Here is a 12,997-nt window from a genome sequence, read left to right as displayed (position 1 = left end):
TGTGTGGGGCTTCCAGAATGATTGACATATTATTTATTGGCTGACGCTGTGGCCTATAAGAGCAGGCTGAGGCATGTAAACACACCCACAGCGGATATATGCAGAATAAACAGGCAGGGGCACAGCAGGTCTGTTGCAGAAAGGAGGCACAACTGTTAGTTACATTACTGAAGGAACCACTGAAAGTATGGTGAGTTGCTTTTAATTTTGCATGTGTAAATGATGATTCTTTAAAGGGGTCATATGATGTGATTTAAATTTTTCCTTTCTCTTTGGAGTGTTACCAGCTCTTGGTGCATAAAGAAGATCTGTAAAGTTGCAAAGACTAAAGTCTCAAATCCAAAGAGATATTCTTTATAAAAGTTAAGAGTCAACCACGCCTACCTAAAACGGCTCGTTCTAACACGCCCCCACATGTCTACGTCACGATGTGGGAAGATTTGCATAACGCCGCCCAAATGTTCACGCAAAGAAAGAAGGCGTAACTTTTATTCTCGCTGTAGTATTGTTGTTGCCGCCATGTCGTGAAGACGCTGTTTCGTTGTGAAAGCGAAACTACTTTGTTTGGTCTTCCAAAAGATGACGATATCTGCTTCGTCATGCCTAGAGCTGATCCGTGCTGGTCGCTGAGGAAATACATCAACTTCGCGCTGTGGATCGCCGGATCGGCTTTCACCGTGGACGAAGCGGAGTCCAGCCCGGGGTCGTCCCATGTGGTTGCTCAAGCCCCCCAGCCACTCCTTCGTCGAATCCGCCGGCCGCGCCGTTCTCAAGCCCGCCTCCGCTCACTCTAGCCCACAGGCCTCCGCTCACTCTAGGCTGCCGCCGCTCATTCTAGCCCACCGTGTGTTTCGTTGTGAAAGCGAAACTACTTTGTTTAGCCTTCCAAAAGAGGACACGAATGGCAATTTTTAACAACACAACCACAATGAATGTTAGCAATCATTATCACTGTAAGATAGAAGAGAACTTCAAGTACATTCTCCTCCCAGTGAGTTACACTCTGGTGTTTGTGTTCGGTCTGGGGTTGAACATCAGGCCCCAATTCTTTATTTCTCCAGGATGAACAATAACGGTGACATGACACCACAATCAACGGTTTGCTATGACACCACAAGCAAGGAGCTCTTCAATGACTTAATTGTCTACAGCTCGGTGGTGATGTTTCTGCTTTTTGTCCTACCGTTTGAGGTTTGCAACGGCCTGATGGTGAAGAAACTTCAGGAACCCGGTATTGGTGGAGGTCCAATGTCACAACACTTTAAGCAGAAGTCGGTGAAGATGATTATTATTGTGCTTCTGGCTTTCATGTTGTGCTTCTTGCCTTTCCACGTGAACCGCAGTATATACTACACCTTCCGTTACCTGGACAAACATGTGAGCTGCTCGATGCTGGAGGCTGCCAGCATGACCTACAAGGTCACGCGACCTCTGGCCAGCGCCAACAGCTGAATCGACCCCATCCTTTACTTCATGGCAGGACAGGGCTTCAGAAGCAGCATCAAGAGCAAGAAAAGTAAAACAAGATCTGAAAACAGGAAATCACCCTCGACCTCTTTATAACGTGCTTGAGTGAAACCAAAATCTCTTACAAAGTTTGTAGCGAAGGGCCTCACTCAGGGAAATGACCCGTGATGAATGACTGTGATCAATATTGATGAAGTTAACAGTTCATTTGGAGTCTCTGGACTCAAAAACTCTATAAGGAGCTCCTAACAAGGAACCATTTGGTGTTGTATAAATAGAAAGACCTTGTGACCCTTCTAAAGGACGTTTTATAGAATGTGAAGGACCATATGGCTAAATATATCTGCTCTTTGACCAGAGAACGTGCTGCGTTCTATTCATACTGCATAATGGTGGTGAAGTTCCAAACTCTGCATCTGTTTAGGAACCTTGCAAAGTGACACTGTGCCTGAGGATTCATGGGAATATAGGCTAATTAAGTGTTTATGAAAAGTTGTGTCAGGATGGTTAGTACCAGCACAATGGCATTCCACTAACTGAATTTGGCATTTGGCAATGGCATTTCACTAAAATTTGGTTCAGTTCCAGGATACTGTTCAAATCAGCTAGAGCTGTCTTTACATGCCTTTAATGAGCGAGTCGAGCCAGTTTTGTTATTCTTAACTAAAACTGAAAGTAAAACTGTTAAAAATCATTAAATGAAATAAAGCTGAAATAAAATATAAATATCAGATGCAAAACTTAAAAATCTTAAACATGAAATCAAATTAAAATGAATTAAATGTTTCATTTGAAATACTACAATTTCTAAAACTAGAACTGAAAATAAACATAAATTAAAGCTAAATTGAAATATTTAAACATATAACAAAATGACTAAAATTTTTAACTAAAATAAAAATAAAAACTATAGATAAATAAAGAAAATATTAAAATAATAGTTAAAATAATATTAAAATAACAAATAAAGTCCATCAGGGAAAACTGCATGTTAGTAGATTCATTAACAATTATATTGATGGTAAAGGAGAGGTTGAATATAGATAACATTTCATTTGATGTCTAATTGTTAAAAGTGTCTAAACTAATAATGGGGTATGTTATTTATAGTTTTATATTCATTGCAGTGATATCTGAAAAGAAATCTAAGAAAAAAAATCTATTTGTTATTGTTTACAATCAAATTTTGTATTTATGCAAAGTAAAAAAAACTATTGTTGTTGTAAAAGAATTGGGATTTAGGATGCACATACAGTAAATTCAATCAGTACGCTATACTTGATCAAATACAGGTTGTGTAGGGCAAGACCTGTTGATAGTTTTCAAGAAAATTAACATATGAGTGACTTACTTGTAGTTTTCTTGTTTTAAACAAATCTAACAAATTATGTTTGTGATTAAAACAAGTTAACAAATTAATCAATAATTTAGCTATCAATGAAAATGTATAAATATCAAGAAAACTGTATATCAGGGGGTTTAAATACCAAGAAAATCAATAAATACGTCATATAAATAACTACTGTTACTGTGTGTAAAAAAAGTAGTGTGTACATTCGAGGTAATATATCATCCATGTCCCTGCTTTCACTGGACACTGAACCCATGACTTTGGCATTGCTAGTGCCATACGATTTTAAATTAAACCACATGAACCAAAATATGAACTGTCTTCTACTGTGAGTTTTTCCTTTCAGGTCAATTACTGTCATTCTGAACGTACAATAGCAGTATTGTATAACATGTTAAACTAGCACGTTTTAAAGATGTTGATGTAGCTGTATAAGGGTGACGTTGAAATGAATTTGCTACTTAGATTTAAGCAGATGTTACAATTTTTGTTGTGTTCCTGGTTTGCACTAACGTGTAAAATAAAAACTGGCAATTTATTAAGAAATTTCAGGTGTTTCTTAAATTCTTTTTCTCTCTCTAATCGAAATGTTTCAAACAAAACTTGTTTTCTTAATAGACTATTGTTTGAAGTTGTAATCGCTTTAATTTGTAATTACAGTATCACTTTCCATCCTGCACTCTCAGAAATAAAGGTATAAAACTGTCACTGGGATGGTACACTTTTAAAACATGTACCTTTAAAGTGTTAATATGTAGCCTACAATTTGGGGGTAAATAAGGTACAACGATGCATCTTTTAGCTTTTGTACCTTAAAGTACCAGCCATTTTACTTAAAATTAGCGAAACACTAATCTAGCTAACAAACCCCACATTAGCTAAACATTCCTACACTGTAAAAAAAATTCCGTAAAATGTACGGTAAAAAAACGGCAGCTGTGGTTGCCGGAATTTTACCGTAAAAAATACGGTAGCAGCATTTGAGGTTTTACGGTTTTAACTTTACAGTTAAATACCATAATTTCATTAACTGATATAATGTAAATATACCAACCTATTGAAGTACTGAAATCTGTTTTGTACCTTTGTAATACACTGATGCACAGTGTCATTCACACAAACGCTAAACACCGTCACGGTAACACACATGAAACTGAAATAATGCAATAAACATTCATTTAACAACATTAGATGTAACACACAACCCTAATATACAAAACTGATAAGAAAAAACTAAGAAGAAACAGTTATTTCAACAAAAAAAACATCAAGTTTGAAAGGTAACGCAGGGAATTCTGGGAATGTTAATTTACAGTTATTCACTGTAAATTATACAGTCTTTTTCACTTCCAAAAACGGTATACTACCGTAAAATTACGTGTAATGTCCAATACATGTGATGTCCAATACAGTTTTTCACCGTATATAGTAGGGGAATTTACCGTTAACCATTTAACAGGTTTTTACTCTAGCATTTTTAGTCTTTTACCGTTAAATTCACGGTCATTTTTAATAAGTATACACTGTAACTTAACTGCTTGTATTACTACAGTAGCACATGTACAGTATGTATGTTAGGCGAAATTTAGAACAGTCTTGTCTGTCTTATCTGATTAACTGAAGCAAAACACAGTGTGACTCTACTTTTGTAGACGCTCAGGAAACTTAAACCCGATGGTAAACCACATACTTAAGGTGATGCACACTGGACGAGAAGCGCCACGCCACGTTCTCAGGTTAAGGCAACAGTCCAACATCTAATCACCGAAGCTAATCACTTTACAGGCAAAAAGTTCAAAAAGAGTTTTGCCATAAAAACAAAGTAAAAGGAAAGAGTAGGGGCATTCTGTATTATTTTATCTCTTTATATGAAGCATATACTTTTCTCAGTGCACAGAAAGAAAAATGTATTTTTTAAATTTTTTTATAAACTCTTCCAGCCTAGGTGAAGCCATTATGTACATTAACAACGCTGTGAGACAAATATAATGTAATTTAATAGAAAACGATGTGAGTGGCGCCAAATACTTTTAGATATACAGCACAAAGACTCTGCACTCTTTATAAATACTTTATGAATGGGAGAAAGTCCAATGCGCAATATGGTGGAATAGTCCCGCCTTCAAATTAAAAGAGCCAATCGCTAATTGGAAAAGTCGTCGCATCACTGCAGGTGCCCTTAGAAGCTCCGATTAGTGTCTTGAGATGCGCATTTCTGATTGCACAAGGGCATTGGCTGGTTTAGGCTGAAATGTTTATTTTACGTTTTTTAACACTATTTGATCATAAGAAATAACATTTACGAGATATTTGTTGTCAGATTTCATTGGTGATATCAAATCTGAAATTTTATCATAAGCTTGGTGAACAGCTTTGAAGAATGTTTCCCCATTCGAAAAGATCTTGCACGACTGAAACATCTGCCCGAGAGGAGTTTCAAAGATGGCCGCCATGTAAAATGACTTGCCTTAGGGACTCTGGTGGCGCCTCAGGATTTTGAACATCTCTGCACTTCTCATGCAGTGTGCGACCACCTTTAAACTTACTCTTCTGTATCTTGCAACCAATATTAATATTCTCTTAATATTCAATGTTAATATCTAAACAATGTGCAGTGCCACCACACGTCAAAATAAATACTTATTTCTTATAAGGTGAAATGAAATGTCAGCAAACTGCCAGCAGCAAATGAAATTTTGAGGTAGCATGGGGTGGCCAATCAGATGTGCCACTGTTACTGTTTATAATGCATTCTGATTTACATACAGTTTATTAAAATAGTTGGCAGTATATTCTGCAGTTCCATTCCAAACACAGTCTGTTTTGTTTCATTGCTCTGACCTTCAAAGCAATAGTTCAAGCAATGGTGTAATTTTACACAAACAATGGAAGACAGGGGCATGAGAAGAGTTTTTGGAAACCTGTTTACCTCTAGTGGAACTTCTTTAAAAAAAACAAACAAAAAAAACAGTTATCTTACCATACCAAGTGATTGACAGGCCATTGACTGACGCTCTGACCAATGAGAGCAGGCTTGAGGCGTGTTGACATGAGTAGTCCCACCCACAATGAAGAAATGCAGCATGATCAGGCAGAGAGGAAGAGCAGGACTGTGCAGGCATGAAGAGCGCGAGGAGACATTCCTGAAAAAAATCTGCCGGAAACACATGTGAGTATGTGAATTACATTTTTAGTTTTTTTTTTTTTTTTGGCATGTCCACAATCATGTTCATCAGAACGTGTAACTTACAAAAATATGCAATGTTTATTGGACTTCACTGTGATTACTTTTCAAATCTAGACAGATAAAACTATAAAGATGTGTTAGTTTGTGGGATATATATTTTCTACATTTATTAATTTAGAAGATGTCTCTATCCAAAGTGACATCTAAATAATGAATGCTCTACACCAACGATTCATCCTTAAAACACAGTAACATTAGACAAAAGTCTAAACTGTAAAGTTCCAAAATTGGTAAAAAAAAAAAAGTCTCCAGACAGTCAGATTTAATTGCTTTAGGGTTCCTAAATTCTCAAATTATGCTAGAGAACATGATCAGTTTTGGTTATCTCAGCATTTGATAATATAATTTATAAAGAAAATGTTGTATTGAATGATACAAAATACAAAGCAAAAACTTTTTTTTTTTAGAGTGTGGGAAGTGCCTGGAGGCTTTTTGTGAAATTAGCCGTTATTGAAACATCACCCGAGGAAGTTCTTAGGAAATTCTCAGCAGGTTTCCAAGATACTTTGTGGATGATTTGCTTCATTGATCGATATGATGTGCTATTTTCTGGCATAAATGAGAGTGCTGTTAAGATGTGTGATTAGCAGAAAAATGTATCTATACTTTGTACATTTGTTCGTGCCCTGAGTTTGGAAGAAACCATTTGAAATTACTTCAATGCTCTGTTATGAACAATATTCCAGGAATATTTGTAGGCTGTCATATGCATGACAGTATCAATATGGGTGTGTGCAGTTTGTGGACATTTACCACCTCTTAGAGAAATACATGTGTGGTGTATGTATAAGAGCCTAGACAGACACCACAATGTGCACTTGTTTCATTTAACTATTGAAACATCACATCCATTTGTTCAAGCTAGACCCAGATCTATCGTACTATGCAAGACCTGGCTTGGGAAGCAATGAAATGCTTGGAATGGTGTTACACAAACAGATTATCAATATAATTATATTTTTTATTTGCTTGCTTACTCATTTAAAGGAATAGTTCAGCCAAAAATGAAAATTTCCTGAAAATGTACTCACCCTCAGGTCATCCAATATGTAAATGAGTTTGTTTCTTCATCAGAACACATTTGGAGAAATTTAGCATTACGTCACTTGCTCACCAATGGATCCTCTGCAGTGAATGGGTGCCGTCAGAATGAGAGTCCAAACAGCTGATAAAACATTACAATAATCCACAAGTAATCCACACCACTCCAGTCCAGCAAGTAATGTCTTATGAAGTGAGAAGCTGCGTGTTTGTGATAAACAAGTACATAATTAAAATGTTTTTAACTTAAAGCTGCAGTCCGTAAGTTTGACTATTTGTCACCATCTCTGTTTGAAACCTGCAATTGCAGTTCTTTGCAAAATGATCTTCTTTACGTGGGTTGTGCATCGGCACGGTTCCTCAGCGTGGATGAATCTAATGTTTTGAGGTGTATGTGTGAGCTGTCAGTCAACCACAAATATGGATATTCACTGTACTTCGGAATTACAGATACTACGTCTTGGAAGTATGTCCAAAAATAAGAAGTTTCACCGGAAAATATCATCGGAACAAGTCCATTACATGTCTGCCAGCTTTGTTCTGACCAACCGAAAAAAAAAAAGTTCTACATTAAATTGCGATACCAAAGGTGATTAAATCTAACGATAGCAAAATTAGCTCAGATCACATCAAACCGTGCAAATTATTATTAATTGTATACTTTGTTCTCAAATTGTTACTGTTAACATCAACGTTACATCAACATTGACTACGTGTATTTAGTGTGTATTAGCGTTATCTGTAGATTTCAATTTCTGTACAGTCTAATCTCTAATTGTCATACTATTCCAATGTCATCAAAAGAAATGGTTCTTTTAACCTCGAAAGCCAATTTAATGTTCCTTAGAACTCGTTCTAAAATGACAAGTTTAATTATTCCAGCTGCTGTAAGAAGAGGCTACAGGTGATCCGCCACCTGCAGCATCCACACACGCGATAGAGCCTGCTAGCCGGGACTCCTTCTTTGACAAAAGACGAACGGCGGCAAACTCGTATTTCCTGCAGAAACCGACCTGAACCACTCAAATTAGAAAACATTATTACAAGCTTACCATTGTGAATCAGGCTAATAAGGAGATAGTTTTGAACACTGATTGGTTATGTACTTGCTCAATAATTGATTTTGGATAATTAAAAAAACATTTTACAGAATGCGGCTTAAAAACAAATGTTTCCAGATAAGAGTCCTCTATCCATAAAACTGGTTTCTCCAGTGAAAAAGTTGTCTCGTCTGAATCAGGAGAGAAATATGCACAGATCAAGTACCGTTTAAACACCAAAAACAGTTATCAGCTGTTTGGACTCTCATTCTAACAGCACTCATTCACTGCAGAGGATCCATTGGTGAGCAAGTGATGGAATGCTACATTTCTTCAAATCTGTTTCCATGAATAAACAAACTCATCTACATTTTGGATGGCCTCACAAAGAGTACATTTCCAACCATTTTTCATTTTTGGGTGAACTATTCCCATAATGCAAAAAAAAAAAAAAAAATGCTATGTATAATAATGAAAACTAGCATTAAGTAAATAAAAAACTATTACAGTGATGTATAAATCCACAAAAATTCTTAAAGAGATAGTTTACCCAAAACTGAAAATGAACATTTTGTTATCACCAAGCCTATTTAAGTTTCTTTCTTCTGCTTAACACAAAGGAAGATATTTTGAAAAATGTTGGTAACTTAACAGTTGCTGGTAGCCACTGACTTCCAGAGTATTTTTTTCCCCATAAGTTCCATTTTGCTACCAGAAACTGATTGGTTACCAACATCCTTCAAAATATTTCAACAGAAGAAAGAAACTCATACAGGTTTGGAACAACTTGAGTAAATGATGACAGAATTTTCATTTAGACTTCATTTTTTTTAATGCAAAATATAAATTCACATTTTTTTCTCGTTTTTGGGGTGAAATATGACGTGAACATGGTCTTGACAGATTATATGGCATTCAGCCTGATATATTTTCTTAACCAATTCACTCCTGAAAAAAGCTTTTTATTGTGTGGCAGCTGAGTCATTAATTCCTCTTTCTAACATAAAACAGCATAATTTTACTGTTACTATTTTATATTTTACTGCTAATATTGATTTATTAACAGAGAATATGTTCCGAAGATTAGTTGATATTTTTTATCTGTACTTGCATGTATATTGAAAGGTACATCAATATCACTTCGTAAATTAATATGATGATGACATGATGTAATGATATGATTTCATAGTCTTATTCTCTGACAGATCTGGATCAGAATGGCAACGCTTAACAGTACTGGAATACTGGATACTGGAACTAATGATAGTCAAGTCTACCGTTGTACTTTAAAAGAACAATTCAAGTACATTCTCCTCCCGGTGAGTTACACTTTGGTGTTTGTGTTCGGTCTGGGGTTGAACATCACGGCCATGTACATCATCCTGTTTCGCACCAAACACTGGAAGCCCAGCACCATCTACATGATCAACCTCAATGTCTGTGACACACTTTACATCCTCACTCTGCCGTTCCTCATCTACTATTATGCTGGTAAGAACGACTGGCCGTTCGGTGAGCACATGTGTAAGCTGATTCGCTTTCTCTTCTACACAAACCTCTACGGAAGCATCCTCTTCCTCAGCTGCATCAGTCTGCACCGGTTTTTAGGCATCTGCCACCCGGTGCGCTCTTTGTACTGGATGGACGGCCAGCGTGCTCGTTTGGTTTCAGTGGGAATATGGGTAATCATTCTCATCTTACAGGCCCCGATTCTTTATTTCTCCCGGGTGAGACTTAATGGTAATGATCTGGTCTGTCATGATACCACCATCAAGGAGCTCTTCAATGACTTTCTGGTCTACAGCTCAGTGGTAACGTTTCTGCTTTTTATCATACCGTTTGGGGTGGTGCTGGTCTGCAACGGCCTGATGGTGAAGAAACTTCTTGATCCCGGTGTTCTCAGAGAACCAATGTCACAGCGCTCCAAACTGAAGTCGGTGAAGATGATTATTATTGTGCTCCTGGCTTTCATGTTATGCTTCTTGCCTTTCCACTTGAACCGCAGTATATACTACACCTTCCGTTACCTGGACAAACACGACTGCAACATAATACGACTCTCCAACAATGCCTACAAGGTCACGCGACCTCTGGTCAGTCTCAACAGCTGCATCGACCCCATCCTCTACTTCATGGCAGGACAGAGCTTCAGAAACAGCATCAACAAGAAATCAAGAATATAGTCTCACAAATCCCTTTCAGCATTGCAGTAAAATTTAGGATTTTTTAAAAATATCTTTATTTCATAGAATGACCATATGTTCTTGTTTTCCTGGCCGGGATTCCTGGGTTAAGCGCAGTGTGAAAAGCCCTATTTTCCCGGGAAGATCCTGGGCCAGGATTTTTAGCTGCTTAAAATGTCTGGGTTTTGGCTTTATTTTCTTATTGAAATGCTCTCTGCAGTCCTCACACATTATATGTAGGCCTAAAGGTTTGGTTATACTCCAGTTCAGACACGGACTACTTGTATTATACTAATGAAAATGTATGCTGCGGTCCGCTTGGCGGACGTGTTCCACACATGCGCAGTAGATCGGCTTGAACAGTAAACAAACATGGGCAATTTCCCTCCACCAGTTATTGCACATCTGGCTGTCTTTATATAGTTTTATCGACGGATTAGAGGTCCATTTGTTGTCCATGTTGTTTTTCCAGCGCATGTGCAGTTGGTTCTTTTGTAGCCTAGTGACCATGCGTACTTGTCTGGGCGGTCACAAAAAAACTAATGTTTCCGCGTGTGTGAGTGCAAGGGTCCACGTGACATAAAAATCATCATCGGAGGGTGTACGCAGAGACTCTTTGCGGACATCCACGTGCCTCCCATTTTTTGTGACCGCCCGGACAAGTATGCGCGGTCACTAGGCTAGAAAAGAACCAACTACACATGCGCTGGAAAAACAACATGGACATCAAATGGACCTCTAATCCGTCGATAAAACAATATAAAGACAGCCAGATGTGCAACAACAGGTGGAGGGAAATTGCCCATGTTTGTTTACTTTTCAAGCCGATCTACTGCGCATGTGTGGAACACGTCCGCCGAGCGGACCGCAGCATACATTTTCATTAGTATTAAAGGGGTCATAGGATGCCCATTTTCCACAAGTTGATATTGTTTTTTTTTTTAAGGGGTCATAGGATGCCCATTTTCAAGAAGTTGATATGATTCTTTAGGGTCTTAATGAAAAGTCTGTAACATAGTTTGGTTAAAATTTCTCAATGGTAGTGTAAAAAAATACATTTTTTACCCTGTCAAAAACAGCTCTTTTCAGAGCATGCAGATTTCTAGCATTTTCCTTTAAATGTTAATGAGCTCTGTTGGCCCCGCCCCTCTCTTCCGAGCCGCTCTCAGAGTGACTGTTTACTTTAGCTGCATTCATCGTAAAACTTGCTAATTAGCACATTATTAGGAAAGGCGATCTGCAAAGATTCGTTAAAAAAACCTTACACTCACTTCTGTAGGTGAAGCTGGATCACGAATTATTCACGCGAACATAGACGCATTTATGTAGATCGGGGGCACATTCCCTTCAAAAACAAACATAATCCACTGCGTTTGTCGGGAGTAAACGACGACTGCTATGTTCATTATTACATCCAACAACAGAAGACCTCAATCGCTTATAGGGGTCATTCTTGTCTACAACTGCTCCGGCGGTGAAACAATGGTGGACTGATGACAGCTCACTCAGGGCGGGTCTAAGGTAAGACGCCAGTCCAGTCTGTGCTGAAACGCTTCTGTCAATCAAACTATCGTGGGAGGGGCCGGCATCTGAGATCGGCTCGATTTCAGAAAGGGGTAAAGATTTTAGTAGATTAACAAAAAACCATTGGGTGGATTTTTATCATTTTAGGGTGGTTGTGTACACACACTGCCAACACACATTTCAGTTCAAACTTGTAAAAGTGCATGTAGCATTATATGACCCCTTTAATACAAGTAGTCCATGTCCGTGCTGTCCGTGTAGGCCTCCCGAACTGGAGTATAACCAGGGTTTTCACAACAAAACCCACCCAATTTGCATTTCGAGGGGGGTCCCCCGGTAACAATTGCGTTCCGGACACCACAATTGGTCGATTATGGACAATGCCTGCACGCTATCGGTCAAACTACTTTTCAGTCATTACTTTTAGCAAGTATAAAAAGAAAGCCAAAACTGAACATTTTAGGCAGTTTAGAAATCCAGGCCAAAATCTTCCCGGGAAAATAGGGCTTTTCACACTTCGCTTAACCCAGGGTTATCGTTTCACACATGTAGCTAATTTAGAAGCGAGGTTAGCGCTGCTTAGCAACAGACACCCAATCGCGTGCCTCATTTGTCAAATGGTGATGGAAAACACGTAAATTGGAGTGAAGATACCGTTTTATCCTCACTTATGGTGCTTTTCCACTGCGTGTTACGACTCGGCTCGCGTTTCCACTGCAGTTTAGTACCGCTTTAGAGTGGGCGGGATTATTCACATGTCATTATAGTTGCGCTGCCTCTACTTTCATTCCGCGTCGCCCCATCAAGCTCTCGCTGGATCCGCGCCTCTGCTATCAACGAGAGGAACGTCTGTACTTCCTCAAACAGACACCGAAACAGCCATTTTTTTGGTTGTTAAAAAAGGTGCGCTCGTTCAAAACAGTTGCTTCTTCTTCTTCTTCTTTTAGTTTTCTGGCGGTTACAGGCCAACGTTAAGGTGCATACTGCCACCTACTTACTATATTGGAGAGTGTAACATCATGACTTCATTGTGATCTTATATTCTTCTAACTAAACTGCTTTCTTGCAAAAAAATAATTATTACCCTGGTAACTTCAGTCTGATCATTTTCTATTCCTAAAACACCTCTAATGTCCCATTCCCT

The 12,997-nt window shown here is 38.2% G+C and overlaps 2 protein-coding genes across 2 annotated transcripts; both read left to right on the top strand.

Moving 5' to 3' along the window:
- The first annotated feature begins 928 nt into the window (after positions 1 to 928).
- LOC107660692 (P2Y purinoceptor 2-like) lies at positions 929 to 1,452 on the top strand. The gene is made up of 2 exons (XM_016450084.1): positions 929 to 934; positions 1,039 to 1,452. The coding sequence occupies exons 1-2, from the start codon at positions 929 to 931 to the stop codon at positions 1,450 to 1,452; spliced, it is 420 nt and encodes a 139-aa protein (XP_016305570.1).
- Positions 1,453 to 6,490: 5,038 nt separating this feature from the next.
- LOC107660691 (P2Y purinoceptor 2-like) lies at positions 6,491 to 10,329 on the top strand. Its single transcript, XM_016450083.1, has 2 exons — positions 6,491 to 6,557; positions 9,352 to 10,329. The coding sequence occupies exon 2, from the start codon at positions 9,364 to 9,366 to the stop codon at positions 10,327 to 10,329; it is 966 nt and encodes a 321-aa protein (XP_016305569.1). The 5' UTR covers positions 6,491 to 6,557; positions 9,352 to 9,363.
- The last annotated feature ends 2,668 nt before the right edge of the window (positions 10,330 to 12,997 follow it).

Source organism: Sinocyclocheilus anshuiensis, unplaced genomic scaffold (assembly GCF_001515605.1).
Source record: "Sinocyclocheilus anshuiensis isolate Anshui unplaced genomic scaffold, SAMN03320099.WGS_v1.1 scaffold948, whole genome shotgun sequence".
Taxonomy (NCBI): domain Eukaryota; kingdom Metazoa; phylum Chordata; class Actinopteri; order Cypriniformes; family Cyprinidae; genus Sinocyclocheilus; species Sinocyclocheilus anshuiensis.
The sequence above is the reverse complement of the archived record's forward strand: the minus strand, read 5'-3'. Positions and strand labels throughout refer to the sequence as shown.

Bases quoted from the DNA above. Each gene is read 5' to 3' on its own strand.
- LOC107660691 (XM_016450083.1), top strand. From the start codon at position 9,364: ATGGCAACGCTTAACAGTACTGGAATACTGGATACTGGAACTAATGAT.